The 17952-nt window shown below is 37.1% G+C and overlaps 1 protein-coding gene across 3 annotated transcripts in view; it reads left to right on the forward strand.

The window, feature by feature from the left end:
- LOC130051758 (40S ribosomal protein S18) overlaps window positions 1–13483 on the forward strand; it is a 14088-nt gene extending 605 nt beyond the window's left edge. For 2 of the 3 annotated variants that reach the window (XM_056154348.1, XM_056154349.1), the window contains exons 2-5: window positions 1445–1543; window positions 2353–2439; window positions 7358–7551; window positions 13355–13483. In XM_056154348.1, coding sequence (XP_056010323.1) covers window positions 1445–1543; window positions 2353–2439; window positions 7358–7551; window positions 13355–13430 — 456 coding nt within the window. In that variant the 3' untranslated portion in view covers window positions 13431–13483. Of the gene's footprint in view, window positions 1–1444; window positions 1544–2324; window positions 2440–7357; window positions 7552–13354 lie in introns of all 3 variants that reach the window. The other variant, XM_056154350.1, reaches the window with a different exon arrangement.
- The last annotated feature ends 4469 nt before the right edge of the window (window positions 13484–17952 follow it).

A 17952-nucleotide genomic window follows, 5' to 3' on the forward strand; every position in this document is an offset into this window, starting at 1 on the left:
TCCCTCCACACTGAGGAGTTTGAAATTTTATCAATAAAATTCATTTGATTGGCCAAGCCATGAGCTATGCATTAGCATAGCAAACAGGAATGAAATGCCATTCTGGAAAAATCAATAATTTTTCTTTGAACCGTTGCTGCCACGCAATGGATATCTCGTCAGTATTTATCACTAACAACATTTGCCTACTTAAATTTCAATTTGCCTCCTAACCCCTCTCTAATGCTGTCAGTATCCACTTTATTTGATTCAGTCTTCGACGTTAACCAGTGGCCCGAGGCCAGTAAAATCGGGATCGGGCTTTCAAAAAATATTTAATCAGGGAATGCGGCGGGCCTGTAAATGTTTTATTGTATGTTTGTATATATTACAAGTAAAGCGTGAGATTGACTCAGACTTTGTCATGACTTAGCAGTGGAATTTTGCATCGAAAAAAGATCAACCATGCTGCCTTTTCTGAAGTATAGGGAGGCACGGGCACTGGAAGTTAATGTAGATATATAGTATGTGCATGTATAAAAAATACATGCACATACTATATATTTACATTAACTTCCAGTGCCCATGTAGGGAGGGGGCTCGTCCGTGAAATTCAAAACCTTACAAGCGTATTTTGCAATCACAACCATCAGATCCAAATAAAAAAACCAGTCGTACAAGGGCAAAAGAGAATGAAAATTCATGCCCCATTGGACCGAGGGTGGGCCTTTGCTAAGATTTAATTCTGGAGAAAATAAAATGTTTTGTACGTGGTGTTTACAAAACAAAGTAGAACATGAGCTGCTGATGTCATCTGCGAAATTAATATGTTGAAAAATAAAACAAGATATAATCCTTTTAATGTCAGTTGTTCTCTAACTATGATCATCTTGATATGTATTTTCCTACAGTATAACATGCATGTATCTATAGTGTAGAATCAGCATGCAGCACCTTGTATATGATAAGTGGTAAAATTAGGAAAAAAAACATTTTATGTCAATAAAATATTGTTTGAGCTTGCAAAATTATTATACTGGGAGGCCCGAAGGGCCTGTGCTTCACGAAGTTTTTCGTGAAGACTGTTGATTCCGTGTAAACATTGACTTTACCGAGGACCCATTGCAATACGTCACATTCACTCTGGGCCTGACATTTTAGTATTCCAATAATATTGTGCGCATGCAACTTTCTACAGTTATCGCCCTTTGTTTTTAAAACCTGAACATAGTTTCTGACCTCAAAATATAATAATTGACATGATTGAGGATTTTGTATATGTTATGAATAATTTCATTTGATGAAGAAAATAGGCGAAAGGATTAATAGCATTTTATTATTATATTTTTAACTTGAAATCTTTTTTATTAACAAAATGATATATCTTGCATGCAATTTACAGAAATCGTTAGAAATGCCAATGTGTGAAATTTCAAAACTTGAAGCATGTTTTATCTTTTTAAAGGCTTTGATACTGCCAGAGAAGTTTCAGCACATTCTTCGTATCCTCAACACAAACATTGATGGACGAAGAAAAGTGATGTTTGCTATGACTGCTATCAAGGTACATGTATCTACAAAATTCTAAACAAAATGGTTGGGGAAAGTATGAGATAATCTCAAAATTCATTGTGTTCTAGATTATAAAAAATTGGATCTGCTAGGAATTGAAGCCAAGCAGAAAAGGGAAGTTCTCATTTTTTAAATTAGGCTGGGATTATTGTTGTCCATTTATACTTCACTTTTATGAAATTTACAAAATCCATGCATAACAAGTTCTGTCATAATTTAAGATGTCTGTAATTTAAAATGTCTGAAGTTTGATTTTACTCTTTGCTCACATTTAACTTTAACTGACTAAAATGAAAAGGCATAATTATGGATGCATCGTAGCAAAGCAAAATGTAATAACACTGCAAAATGTAATAAACTCAGTTATTACAGTGTGTAAAAACAGTATTGTTAAATTTTTTTGGTCAAATTCAACACAAAATGTAACTTGTTAATTGAATAGATGATATCATTTTCTTGATTTATGAGCACGGTTATTATATTGAAAAGTTACATGACATTAATGGTTATGAAATCTGCATCGATGGCTATCTTAATGTATTTGGGTTTTAATGTGTACACAGTATTCACTTAAAAAACAACAATGGATACAGTTAAATTACCTTTATAAATATTACATTTTTCGTTTTTACTCATTGAACTCGACACAAAATGTAATAATGCAAACTGTGATAATCGAGTTATTACATTTTGCATCGTTATCACATTTTGCATTGCTACAATGCGTTCTTTCAAATGGGTGTATTTTGAATATGTATTGAATTGTCCTTGAGTTTCATCATGTATAATTATTTTTTGCAGGGTATTGGTAGAAGATATGCTCATGTTGTCTGCAAAAAAGCTGATGTAGACATAACAAAGAGAGCTGGAGAACTGTCTGAAGAGGAGGTGTGTCAGCGGTTTTTTTTTCCCCTTATATAACTGGTACCGATAAACGTTACCATTCCCAATGCCAAAAACCTTTGATTTTTCCCAATTTTGAGACTAAAAATTCCCAATTCACTTGCCGAAAAATAGACCACTGACATCTTAATTTTCTTAGTCTGAAACGTTGACAAGTTAGCTACATTGTTCACTTACGGTATTAAATCGAAAGTACAGATCATGGCAGTACGCGTTTTGTAGAGCTACGACAATTCTAAAAACGAGCCTATGACGATTCCTTATGTCTCACAACAGCAAATATTACTGTAAAAAAGTTTGTAAAGAGATGAATACTTCTTGTTTTTTTCTTCTTTTCTTTTAGTTGAAATCATTTGCCGATACACTGGTAGAAAATTCCCAATTTGTTCGATTTTGACGTTATTTTACCAGCGGGTAGAAAAAAAACCACTGTGTGTAAACTAAGATTTAGAATAGTTCTAAAACAATTAAGCCTACTCCATGACTATTTAATTGGCCATGGCTGTTGGACAAGTCAAACAGAATGCCTTGTTACAGGTGTATAATACATGACAGTAAGGCAAAATCGACCTATCATGGGGTGTACGTCACACAAATTGGACGCAGTTGTGAGATGTAAGGAAAGTGGTCTGAAAAATTCGATACGATACGTTATCAAATTTAACAATACACGATATATTGGGTTTTATTTATCAATGTTAAATCAAACAAAAAACAGACAACAGTAAGAAATAAAAAGATGAAACAACTTTTCCTATGTTCTTCCTGGGACAAAGTAAAGAGAGAGAAAGAATTATAATTATTCACTAAACTTCAATCAAGTAGTATATAAATCCATGACTTCATGCAGAGTAGCAACTTTTTTTTTTCAATATGTCACTAAATCTGATTGATTATTCCATTACAAACTGACGCCATTACGAAGTTAGAAAATCATATGCACATACATATACAGTCATCATCTCCAGAGGCAAGAGTTGTCTTGCTGCATTTAAGAAAGGTGAAGATAATGAACAGTGATCAATCTCATAACTCCTATTATAAGGAATACAAAATAGAGAGAGTTGCACAAACACGAACCCCTGGATATACGTATACCAGAGGTGGGATCAGGTTAACGCAATGTTGTGATGCCAGTGCAAATGAAATATCAAATTAGTTGTCCCCCAGATGTGGTGACTACTGCTGAACACAGATTGCATTTTGCTTGTTGGTTTTTTTTTTCATTGCTGAAATAGTTCCAGGATTTTGATTTTGCTTAAATAATATTAGGAATTTCGATCCCAATCAGAAATATTGAAAGCTGACCAGAATTCGCAAAGAAACATATCGATAAGTGTGTCGAAAGTTATGTATTGATACTCGACAAAGACTTAGATATCAAGATCTCGATGTATCTGCACCCCTAGTACATCCTAAGGAGTAGTTGACCCCTATTGATTTTAAGGTCACAAGGTCAAGGGTCAATCCACTATGGACATGCATATTGTCCGCTCAATATCTTGAATTGTTGGCACTACTATCAATTAAATGATGCATGTGTATAACCCTTTTCAATTTGCACCACAGGGGCATACATGTTTCTGAAACATTTCTTGTCTAAAGTTATTTTGGAGGGACAGGGTTTCAACTTTGCATTTGCAAGTAAAATTTTGTGTGGGCACCTAAATTCGCTGTCTTCGTTGCCCACATGGCAAGTGATTTCTGTGAACGAGAAATGGTCATAATTGTATTTAGCTCGGTAATTGGTATATCATCAGTATATCTTGAGCAACCAGACACTGTCTCGAGAGTTATTTACAAGCTTAATTTAAAGTGTTTTGGTGACCTTCTAAAAAGAAAGTAAACCATGCATGATTTTTACCCAAATCGATCGACAAGATCAGTGATGTCAAAAGGTCTGCAAGTTTTTGAGCTTGCCGAAATAAAGGAGTACGACTGCAATCTTCATGATGATTATGACATAGGGATACGATAAAATAAAAAACTACTGTTAATTAGTACTAAAAGAAAGCAGCGTTGTTGTCAAAATAAATTGAAAAAAATATTGGCATTGGAATACAAATAATTTGATAATGAATGTTTTTGTGGTAGAGTATATTTATGCTTATTATAGAACAAAAAAAGTATGGAAACCTGCTTTCAGCCTCTCTGAATATTACTATGCATTCAATGGTATAATGAATAAAATGCACACAAATTATACATACATGATCCATTGACATGCCTCATAAATTTCTTGCATTAATTTATATTTCATCAGAGGTGGGCCTGCATGTTTTGTTGTGGCTCGTAGAAATAACATTTCAGAAGCCCAAATGGCTCCTGAAAATTTTAAGTTTCAACCCTTAGGGATTTGCCTTTGACCCGCTTATAAGTACAACTTTTTACCAGAATCGGTTGACAATTTCAAATCAATGCTGCAATGTTTTTACCTCTGTTTCAAATAATATTTAGAGAAACGACGTCGATATTAAATGTTTTTTCTCAACAAATCAATTTCATTCCAATACTCTAATGTATTTACCTGTGTTCAAATAATAATTTGGGATACAATATAGATATTTAACCTTTTATTCTCAACAAACCAAACATCTCCCATTTTGTTAATTTCATCCATATTTTTTGTGTTTAAGATATCACTTGTGTATATTTTGAACTCCGATCTCAGTTGTTTTTCCTACCTTACATGTTCTTCATAAGTAAAATAAAAATTATATGTTTTATTTTATTTAATGAATATTGAGCCACTATTGAAAATAAAAGCATTCATAGTACATCAACATAATTCAATACACTTTAATTGTCACTTTGAAGTCACTGGTGAGTGTCGGAACAGGAAAGGAATTTGTGGTCATCGAGCCTTCTCAATATCCAGCCACATCTGATGTTTTATGTTGAATCTGGTCACTATCACCACCATCAAAGCCTTTTCAATGTCCAGCCACATCTGTTGTTTTATGTTTAATCGCTACACTTGATTTATTATCGGCAATTATCATTTAAGAGTCAAGAATTAAACTGGTATTCTAAAAAAAATTATCTTTTAACAATATTAAATCTTTTATTTAAATCAAAATATTCTCTAAGAATACGTCAATATTAAATCGGGTTCGCAATTTGATTTTGCTGGCAAACAATAGATTCGCAGTAAGTCAAGTTTAGGCCATCATTAAAATTATTTTTGTTTGATGTATTCCGACCCACATTTTTCAAGTCGGGGAGGTAGGTCGATAATTTTTATTTTTTTTTTGAATGTCAGAAAAATCAGATTTACAAATTTACTGATGTTTTCATTAAACACATAACGCTACCAGGCAGAATAGAGTTTAGAATATTCATTTTGTAAACATTGTATATTATACACGTAAATCTTCCAATGTCTTCTGAAATTTTCTCAGGACGTTTTGTATTCGTCACGGATGAGGACCTCAAACCGTTGTTAAGAAATAAATTAACAACCCCTTTTTATACGCCCATCGAAGGTGGTTGTAGCAGGACTTCAGTATACTGTACCTGTACTTATACTTTAGCACTAACTGTTTCAAGCAAAGGTGTGTGGTATATTAGCATATTTATGAAGTAGCGCATTCTAAGGCTATATCCCTCTTTATATCTTGATATCCATTTCTACAAGCATAATAATGAATTAGCTCACAGAGGACAGTGCTAACTTCACTAAAATATGAATCCCACTAAAATATGTTTTCCTTGAGCAAAATCTACGAGTGTATTATGCCACGTTGGCGTTGCTCTTGTTCTTACCACCGATTGATTCTTCTATTTGTGGTTTGACATTCATAATAGTAATCACTTAAACACTTAAATGTGAACAGTGATCCATGAATATCCAAGTGAATTACATGATGACGGCAATTTACAACCAGTTTTAATATTGCCCAATGCAATTTTAATGCCGACTTCGCATCGTTCAGTTTGTTGTGACGATCATGTTCCATTCGTGTGTCTCAGTTTAAGAGCAAGGTAAAGTGCCTTTCACTTATTAAATCATCATAACATTTAGATAATCCCATATCAAAATTTTATGTGTGCTTTTTCAGAAATATATATAGACCATCAACTTGAACACAGACTCGTGATCCACCATAATTTTGGTGCACTATCTCACGTGATTTTTGATTTAAGTAACATGGTTTTCGTAGCTCCTTGTTCTATCTTGTTGGTAGATAATGTGGTAATTTGGAGCAGATATACGGTATATTTGATCGTTCATATAGATAAGTGTTTGAAAAGTTCCCGGATTAACAAATGGTCATTATCAAAGTGAAAGTAGAACTGAAAGACGCCCAAAGAATATTTTGATACAGTGTAACAAAAATTCTGTGAAACAACTAGTCCAAAAAATGGCATCAAGTTTAAAACTAATTTGAAGAATGTCTACTTTCTAGGGAGCAAAAAAAAAAAATTTAAATTTCAAAGTGTGGAAAAAAGGATTGGGTCGGGGCAAATTTCACGGGTCGGTCGGAGTACATCAAACAAATCAATTTTTATTTTAAGCCTTATATTGAAAGAATTAGTTGTGTAAATAATTTACAAAATGAATACTATACTCTAATATATTTGAAAAGATTAAATAAGATTATTAAATTATGTGACTACTTGAACTTTAAGCATAATCTTAGAACACATATTATATATCCAGACTTTTGTCAATGATAATCATCAGAGTTGTTTTTAAAAATACTACATTACGCCGTCCAGAAAAATATCAATCTTCTTAGGACTTGCCTATAAGTTGGACATAGAGTTTTGTACATAAATTCTTACTTGTAGGCAAGTATATACGTTCAAGAAAATTGTTAAGAATTTTAAAAAGCTTTGTTGTGATATATAAGTCTGTACTAAACAAGCTTGACTATATCAGTTACATCTTTTGCTACAGATTGACAAAGTTATCACGATTATGCAGAACCCTCGCCAGTACAAGATTCCTGATTGGTTCCTTAACAGGCAAAAGGATGTCAAGGATGGTAAATTTGGTCAAGTTATGTCCAACACACTAGACAACAAACTTCGTGAGGATCTTGAGCGACTAAAGAAGATTCGAGCACACAGGGGTCTCCGACACTACTGGGGGTAAGTCCATAAACACTCTGAATTTAGTGATTTTTACATGGGATATATTATGGTATGGCTCTGTCCGTCTGTCTGTCCGAACCTTGTGGGCAGGATACAGACCGAACGGTATGCCTATTGTTTTTCAAGGTTATAGGTTAAAGTCGCAGTATCACTTAGTTGGAAAACCTTGTAGGCAGGATACAAACCAAACCGTAAGCTCCAGGATATTGAAACTTGATACATTTGATCACCATGATGAAAAGAAGATGCATATTATTTTCAAGTTCAAGGTCACATTATCACTTAGTAGGATAACCTTGTAGGCAGTATACAAACTGAACTGTTGGGGCGAGGACCTTCAAACTTTGTACACATACACTTTATGCCAAGTGGAGGATGCCTATTGTTTCCAAAGGTCAAGGTTGTAGTAGCAGGATGCAGACCAATTCGTTGGGGGCAAGGACCATTAAACTTGGTACTCATACATCTTCAGCCAAGTGAAAATATTACATAGAGAGTACATGATTTATCTTGTTTTTACGATGCAAAGAAAGTATGTCACACCCTAATGATTGCTGATACTACTTTTAAGGGACTGGTTCACGATTTTTGAAGAAAAAAAACGTTTTTCATTTTTGATATTAAACATTTAACTGATGTATTGTTGACAGCCAAAATTTTGACCTTCTGAATGCAAGAATAAAAGCAATATTTTATTAAATCTGTGTTATGTAAACAAAGACTCTAGTCTTTTCATCATTTTAAACACATTAGACACTAGATTTTAATGATCAAAATCTACTGTCTAATATGTTTAAAGAATTTCACATAAAAATTAAGGTTATACATTATCATAGAAGCTCATTTTAGAGTAGCTGCAATAATGTAGCCCTCTCTGATTTTTTTTTTTTTTTTTTTTTTTTTTTTTTTTTTTTTTTTTTTTAGGGAGAGGGCTACAACTCCTTAGGATCTCCGTAATGGTGCAAATGCGGGAGTGATTCACTCCCGCAACATTTACGCTCATTCTAAACATTTCCTGACATTCTTTACGTAAATAAAATGATATTCTATGTTTCTTAGTCAATATATAAATTTACAACCTGCAACTTTAGATTTGTGAGGCTCTATTCTACCGTTTTCAACAATTTCGATAAATTCCAATTTCTCGATTCATATTTGTGCGCCATGTTTGATGTACTGAAGTTTCAACTTCCGGTTGACAAGTCATTTGCATATGCCATATAAGGTAGTATTTACATCTATGGACAAGTATGGAGGCGAAAGCTATTTCGTCGGTATTGAAAAGGTTTGAATTTAATATCAAGTTAAAAACCGAACAGCAGACTGTAAATTCTTTCTGCAACAATATGATTTTCCTTTCTTTGTCGAAGTGGCTCGAGTAACTACATTTTCGCACTGATTGTCAATGTTTAGGCTTTTCATTAGATCCACCTACGAGATCTCGCGATAACAAGCATGGCGGAGCAGACGAAGAATTTTGCATGCTGTACATTATATTTAATGAAAAACGCCTTTATTAGACATGCCCGAGCACAAAGTTGGTACTCATTTTGGTGTAAACAACATTTGGGACTAATACACAGAGTTTATTATCGGTTATTCATAAAATTATTTTGCACGATTACGGAGATCCTATGGAATTGTAGCCCTATCCCGAAAACGTCAGAATAAAAAAAAATTGGATAGGGCTACATTATTGCAGCTAATTTTAGAGAGTTCATTATTTGTTAGTAAACAAAGATTGCGGTATATTATTGTTTACGAATATTTATTTTTTTTAAATGGATATCGATCTTAGTTCATTATTATAAATCTTTCACATTTCAAGCACTCTTTGGATAGAATGCGTCATCTCAGTCTATGCGAAAGTTTTTTGGACCACACAGGACATTCGGTCCTGTGTAATCAATGAACACACCGGACCGAACCAAATTTTGTCAGACCGAAAAACCTAATGTAAAAAAGTGAAACATGTGAAAATGCAAAACCAAGGGAATCTTATTTATTATACTAGTAATACTATACCAGGGATCCCTCCCGTATAATACTTTAGACAGTCCATGCGGTTTTAATCACATTCATTTACGTATTTGGATTTGTGTGCTATTTTTTACTTATAACAAACATTTAAATGACTCCGCATCAAAATAGTAAAGCTCAAAACTGGACACTGAGACATCGGACATTCCGGTCTGGAGTAAAAAATGATGCGTCGGACCTGAGGCACTGCACATCGGTCAGGTCCGACGGTCCGATGTCTTTCGCATAGACTGTCATCTAAACGTTAAAATTTGTAACTATGCAAAATTATGATGCTTTATGTTAAAAAATTAATATTTCTCTTGTTTGTTTACATAAAAAGACTTGAGTCTTTGTTTACATAAGACATATTTAAGGTTAAAATATAGCTTTTATCCTTGCATTCAGAACGTCAACATTTTTGGTTGTTAACATTAAATGAGTTATACTTTTAATATCTAACACAAAAAATAAAAAATATTTTGTTAAAAGTCCCCTTTAAGGCAAGTTCTACAAATCATGGTGTAAGAAAAACGCCCTATATTAGCTTTTCACTGGTGTATTATGTACCATTGGCGGTACTCTTGTTAAGAAATAAATTTCATGAGCGTTAATGCTTCATGAAAGGTATGCCGGCATGAAGATCATACCCTCATTTTTAGCTCAAGTGAGCTTTTCTGATCACCCGTATTCCGGGGTCCGTCCGTCTGTAAACTTTTAACATTTTTGACTTCTTCTCAAAAACCACTGGGCCAATTTCAACCAAAGTTGGCACAAAGCATCCTTAGGTAAAGGGAATTCTAAATTGTCAAAATAAAGGGCCAGGCCACCTTCCAAGGGGAGATAATCGAGAAAAGGTAAAAATAGAGTAGGGTCATTAAAAAATCTTCTCAAGAACCACTGAGCCAGAAAAGCTGAGATTTATATGAAAGCTTCTTGATATAGTGCAGCTTCTAAATTGTTAAAATCCTGGCCCCCGGGGATCGGATGCACAATAGATGGTTTTCCATCGAAGCGATTAAGCAAGAGTTATTTCCCATTGGCCGCCATATTGTAGGTTAACATGCCCGGATTCCTTCATTATTCAACCAAAATCAGCTTTGTTATTCTGGTCACTGAGGTGGAGATAAACTGTTTTTAGCTCACCTGAACCGAAGGTTCAAGTGAGCTATTCTGATCACATTTTGTCCGGCGTCCGTCTGTCTGTCTGTCTGTAAACTTTTCACATTTTCGACTTCTTCTCCAGAACCACTGGGCCAATTTCAACCTAACTTGGCCAAATGCATCCTTGGGTGAAGGGCTTTCAAGTTTGTTCAAATGAAGGGCCATGTCCCTTTCAAAGGGGAGATAATCACAAAAATGCAAAAATAGGGTGGGGTCATTTAAAAATCTTCTTCTCAAGAACCACTGGGCCAGAAGAGCTGAAATTTACCTGAAAGCTTCCTGACATATTGCAGATTCAAGTTTGTTCATATCATGGCCCCTGGGGATAAGATGGGGCCCCAAGGGGTGGATCAAAGTTTTACACACAAATATATAGGGAAAAACTTTAAAAATCTTCTTCTCAAGAACCACTAAGCCAGAAAAGCTGAGATTTACATGAAAGCTTCCTGACATAATGCAGATTCAAGTTTGTTCAAATCATGGGCCCCGGGGTTGGATGGGGCCACAATAGGGGGTCAAAGTTTAACATACAAATATATAGGAAAAATCTTTAAAAATCTTCTTCCCAAGAACCACTGAGCCAGAAAAGCTGAGATTTATATGAAAGCTTTATGATATAGTACAGATTCTAAATTGTTAAAATCATGGCCCCCGGGGATCGGATGGGGCCACAATAGGGGGTCAAAGTTTTTGTTTTTTGTTTTTGTTTTTTTCCCCGTTTTTTTGTTGTTGTTGATATAGTGCAGATTCAAGTTTGTTAAAATCATGGACCCCGGGGATTGGATGGGGCCTCAAGGGGGGCATCAAAGTTTTACATACAAATTTATAGGAAAAATCTTTTAAAATCTTTTCTCAAGAACCACTGAGCCAGAAAAGCTGAGATTTATATGAAAGCTTCCTGATATAGTGCAGATTATAAATTGTTAAGATCATGGCCCCCGGGGGTCGGATGGGGCCACAATAGGGGGTCAAAGTTTTACATACAAATATATAGGAAAAATCTTTAAAAATCTTCTTCCCAGAACCACTAAGCCAGAAAAGCTGAGATTTATATGAAAGCTTTCTGATATAGTGCAGATTCAGGTTTGTTAAAATCATGGCCCCCTGGGGTAGGATGGGACCACAATAGGGGATCAAAGTTTTACATACAAATATATAGGAAAAATCTTTAAAAATCTTCTTCTCAAGAACCATTGGGCCAAAGAAGTTCACATTTACATGAAAGCTTTCTGACATAGTGTGGATTCAAGTTTGCAAAAACCATGGCCTCCAGGGGTAGGTTTGGGGCCATAATAGGGACTACGGTTTTACATGCAAATATATATGGAAAATTTTCTGATATGGACCAAGGTGACTCAGGTGAGCGATGTGGCCCATGGGCCTCTTGTTCTTATTAATATACATTTGTTAATGCATCTTTTACTTCATAATTGCAATATTGCAAAGATTTCCCCCCATATATTTCTGCCTTGCATGTTTGAAATTGGTTGCCCAAAGAGGAAAATCCACCAGTTTGACCTACAAGATGGCGGCCAAGGGGAATAACTCGGGGTCAAAATACGTCATATGAAAACCATCTATAGGGGATCAAAGTTTTACATAAAAATATATAGGAAAAATCTTTAAAAATCATCTTCTCAAGAACCACTAAGCCAGAAAAGCTGATATTTAGATGAAAGCTTTCTGACATAGTGTAGATTCAAGTTTATTAAAATCATGACCCCCGGGGGTCGGATGGGGCCACAAGGGGGGGGGGTCAAAGTTTTACATTCAAATATATAGGAAAAATCTTTGTCTCAAGAACCACTAAGCCTGAAAAGCTGAGATTTATATGAAAGATTTCTGATATAGTGCAGATTCAGGTTTGTTAAAATCCTGGCCCCCTTGGGTCGGATGGGGCCACAATAGGGGATCAAAGTTTTACATACAAATATATAGAGAAAATCTTTAAAAATCTTCTTCTCAAGAACCAATGAGCCAGAAAAGCTGATATTTACATGAAAGCTTTCTGACATAATGCAGATTCAAGTTTGTTAAAATCCTGGCCCCCGGGAGTCGGATGGGGCCACAATAAGGGATCAAAGTTTTACATACAAATTTATAGGGACAATCTTTAAAAATTTTCTTCCCAAGAACCACTGAGCCAAAAAAAACTTATATTTACATGAAAGCTTTCTGATATAGTGTAGATTCAAGTTTGCAAAAACCATGGCATCCAGGGGTAGGTTGAGGCCATAATAGGGACTACAGTTTTACATGCAAATATATATGGAAAGTCTTCTGATATGGACCAAGGTGAGCGATGTGGCCCATGGGCCTCTTGTTTATATTTACATTCTATTTTCATTTCTGATAGAGAATTCCCAGCCATTAATAGTCTTATATTTATCTGGATTCATACACATTCATGAGGAAATAGCTCATTTCAATTGGTAAAGGAAATGTAAATATTGAATAATGTGAAGTTGACTGAATTACATGTATATTTGATAACTAGAACATGTATTTTTATAAAGCATTGTGCTTTAAAACAATGATTTGCCAGTGAAAATTGAGTAGACGTACATGTTGGCATACTTGATGACTTTTACTGATGAATAAAGTTTACTGTTTTCAGTCTGAGAGTAAGAGGACAGCACACAAAGACCACAGGAAGAAGAGGAAGAACTGTTGGTGTTGCCAAGAAGAAGTAGACTGTGAATATGAGGCTGTTAAAGTAAAAAAAAAGAAAAGAAAAAAACCACAACTTGTTTTTCGGGTTATTACTGTTCACAGAATGAGAAATAAATTTGGTAGGAATGAATGAACATAGTTGCCAACTCACCCGGTTTTGTCGGGTTATACTCGGTTTTTCGATCCGTAACCCAATTATTTTTTATGAACTATCGGGCCATACTTTTCACACAAATTCAGATTTGGTTATGTAATTAGTGTGTAATTTCCAGTTTGCAACATGAGCTTGGATCCATGTAAACAATGCCAATGGTCATGTAATGGTGTACATTACAAGCAAGTTATCAAAGCAGGTATTAACAATTATCTGAGAGTTGTTTTGACAAATTGGGGATTGAAGGCATTATGTTAAATGGCTTCCACCAAGAAGAGATTCTTATCAGGGCCAGCAGACAAGCCAACAAAAAGAAATCTATGCTTATGTATCCAACAAATTTGGAAAAATGGCTTTTCATGAGTAAAAAAAAAGTTATTGAGGGCAGCATGAAGCTTATTCTCCGTTGTATAACTCACACTATTGGGTGTGGAGCTAAAAATTATATGACAAAACATGTCAAAATGCACAATCGTGTAAAAACTAAAGATAATGTCTCCCCAGTTCCCCAAACTGGAAGTGCTCCAAATGAGACCGCGGTAATGTACTGCATGGTATGGAGGAGAAAGCATGAGCAGAAACATGGACATTATGAACTCAATTAATTCACGTTGGAGAAGTGTTCATAAATTATTTTACACCTTTCACCCCTCAGATCCACTATAACTTTAAGGATAACATTTGGATCCTCCTGTCCCTACAATATTACTTACTTACTTAGGCCTGTCGTTCCATGAGGAACATAGGCCATCGACGACAGTCCTCCAACAAACACGATTCTGGGCTGCTTTTGTGGTGTCATGCCAGGTCATGTCCTGCGCTTTTAGTTCTACTTCTGAGTCACGCCTCCAGGTGTTTCTTGGACGTCCCCTCTTTCTCTTACCCTGTGGGTTCCAGGTCAGGGCCTGGCGTGTGGTGCTGGAAGGTGGCTTCCTTAAGGTGTGTCCAATCCAGCCCCACTTCCTACGTCTGATTTGTATGTCTATGGGTTCCTGCCCTGCTCTCTTCCATAGTTCATTTGTGATCTTTTCAGGCCATCGGATGTTGAAGATGCGCCTGAGACAGGTGTTGTAAAATGTCTGGATCTTCTGCAGGGTTGTTTTGGTCATTCTCCATGTCTCTGCTCCATACAGCAAGACGGACTTGACATTGGAGTTGAGGATCCGCAGTTTGGTAGTAATGCGTATGTTCTTTGAGGCCCATATGTTCTTTAGCATGGTAAACGCTGCTCATGCCTTGCCGATTCTTGACTTGATGTCGCGGTCTGTGCCACCCTGTCTGTCCATCACACTCCCCAGGTAGATGAAAGACTCAACTTCTTTGATGGGCTCACCACCAACTGTGACTGGTAATTGGACATTCTTCATCAATTCTGTTTTCTTCAAATTGATCTTGAGTCCTGTTCCTGCTGATGTTGTTACAAGGTGAGTTGTTTTGTCCTGCATCTGACTGGTTGTGCGAAAGGAGAGCCAGGTCATCGGCAAAGTTGAGTTGCGTCGGGAGTGTCCACTGTATACCATTATTCCTGCCTGATGTGGTAGTCCTCATGATCCAGTCAATAAGAGGAAGAGGAATGGTGACAGCAAACAACCTTGTCGAACTCCTGTCTTGACCTCAAAACTCTCGGGACATCTGGCCAGCATGGGTAACCCTGCATGTCATGCCTTGGTAGGTGTTACGGATCAGGGAGACGAGCTTCTCGGGTACTCCATAGTGTCTCAGTATCTTCCACAGTGTCTCGTGGTCCACGCTGTCGAACGCTTTCTCGTAGTCGATGAAGTTGATATAGAGGGGTGACTTCCACTCCAGTGACTGTTCGATGATGCGCAGACTGGCTATCTGGTCAGCACATGATCTGTTGCGTCTAAAACCAGCCTGCTGGTCACGGAGCTTTGGGTCCACTGCCTCTTTCATCCTCTCGAGAAGGATCCTGTTGAGGACCTTGCCAGGCACTGACAGGAGCATAATTCCCCGGTAGTTACTGCAGTCCCTCAGATCACCCTTCTTTGGTAGCTTAATGAGGATGCCTTCTTTCCATTCCTCTGGGACGTTCTCTTCCTCCCAGATCTTCTTGAAGAGGTTGTGCAAGATGTTAACAGCTGTCTCTGTATCAGTTTTGATGGCTTCCGCTGGCATCTCGTCAGGCCCTGCTGCTTTTCCATTCTTAAGTGTGGTAATTGCTCTCCTGATCTCTGTCTTTGTTGGCTTGTCGCAGTCGATAGGGAGGTCTGCATTGGTTGGTTGTATGTCTGGAGGCATATCTGGTGTTGGTCTATTTAATAGCTCTCCAAAATGTTCTACCCATCTCTTCAATTGTTCTTCTGTTGTTGTGAGAGGGTTCCCGTTCTTGTCCTTCACTGGCTTGTCTGTCTGCTGGAACTTGTTGGAGAGCTTCTTTGTGACCATATACAGTTCTTTCAAGTTTCCCTGTCCCGCTGCTTCTTCAGCTTGTTTGGCCAGATTGTCTATAGGATCCCGTTTATCTTTCCTGATGCTTTTCTTGACTTCTTTATCTGTAGCTGTGTAGTCCTCTTGAGCTTTTGCCTTTGCTGCTCTTGTCCGGCTTGTGTTCAGTGCCGCTTTCTTTTCCTTCCTCGCCTCCAGTTTCCTCTTGGTATCAACAGATATCCACTCTTTGTGTTGAGCCTTTCTTCTGCCGAGAACTTCTTCACATGTGTCTCGCCACACTTTCTTGATGTGCTGCCACTGGGTCTCGATGTTGGTATCATTGTTTTCTAGCTGGTCTTGTAGCGGCTGGAATCTGTTGGACAGGCTGAGGTGGAATGCTGTCCTCACTTCCTTTGTTTTGAGGACACTCACGTTGTACTTTGTCCTCATGTTTGTCATGTTGTTAAACTTTTTGAGGCGCAGTCTTACTGCCGTCATCAGCAGATGGTGGTCTGATGAAACGTCTGCTCCTCTCATCACCCTGACATCTTTCCATGCTCTTCGAAATTTCTTGCTGATGCAAATATGGTCGATCTGATTTTCTGTAAAATGATCAGGGGATCTCCATGTGGTCTTGTGAATCCGTTTATGAGGGAAAATGCTTCCTCCTATTACAAGCTGGTTAAGGGAGCATAGGTCTGCAAATCTCTCGCCATTCTCGTTCATGTAGCCAAGTCCATGTGTGCCCTTGACTTCATTGTAGCCAGTGTTATCAGCTCCGATCTTTGCATTGAAGTCGCCCATAAGTATTGTCATATCTTTCTTCCCTGCTTTATCCAAGACTGCCTGTAGTTGCTGGTAAAAGGCGTCTTTCTTTTCGTCATCAGTGTCGTTGGTGGGGGCATAACACTGGATGATGTTCAATTTGATCTTGCTTTTCTTGGTGCTGAACTTAGCTGTTATTATCCGTGAGTTGATAGGTTCCCATCCGATAAGAGCGCGTTGTGCCTCCGGGGATAGCATCAGGCATACACCTTCGGTGTGGGGGGCTCCCTCCGTGGTGTGTCCTGAATACAACAATGTTTCTCCGGTGGTCAGCCTCAACTGTCCTGTCTGTAGCCACCTCGTCTCACCCTACAATATGCACATCTATAAATGGCATTGCAATATTGTACAAAATTTGAAGTCTATCGGATAAGCCATATAGAAGGAGAAGCGTTCAAGAACATCTTCCACCCCTCTTGGATCCACTATAACTTTTACGAAAATAAATGGATCCTCCTGTCCCAATAATATGCATATCTACAAATGGCAATGAAGCATTGTACAAAGTTTCAAATCTAACTGATAAGCCATATAGGATAATTGTTGACAGCTATTTTACATCCTCCACCTCTCTTGGATCCACTATAACTTTTAGGAAAATAATTGGATCCTCCCGTCCCACCTTTATGCACATCTACAAATGGCAATGATTAATTGATTAGATATTGTTTAACGTCCCTCTCGAGAATATTTCACTCATGTGGAGACGTCACCACGGCTGGTGAAGTGCTGCAAAATTTAGGCCTATGCTCGGCGCTTACGGACATTGAGTAGGGAATGATCTTGATCGTGACACTGGGCCTCGATTTTTGCGGTCTCGCCTCTTGCGACAAGCAAGGGGTACTGAGGACCTATTCTAACCCGGATCCCCACGGGACCAAATGGCAATGAAGCACTACAAAGTTTCAAGTCTATCAGACGAGCCATATAGGAGAAGTGTTCACAGGCTATTTTACATCCTCCACCCCTCGTATATGCACTATAACTTTAAGGAAAATGAGTGGATCCTCCTGTCCCACCAATATACACATCTACGAATGGGAATGAATCATTGTACAAAGTCAGTCTTGGAAAAATTCAAAATGTGCCAATGTCGGTTACACTGCTTCTCTTTAATAACACAATACACACATCTCTGTTGTAAATATTTTTGAAATAATATAAATACTTATAAC

The sequence above is a fragment of the Ostrea edulis genome, chromosome 2 (assembly GCF_947568905.1).
Source record: "Ostrea edulis chromosome 2, xbOstEdul1.1, whole genome shotgun sequence".
NCBI classification, from domain to species: Eukaryota; Metazoa; Mollusca; class Bivalvia; order Ostreida; family Ostreidae; genus Ostrea; species Ostrea edulis.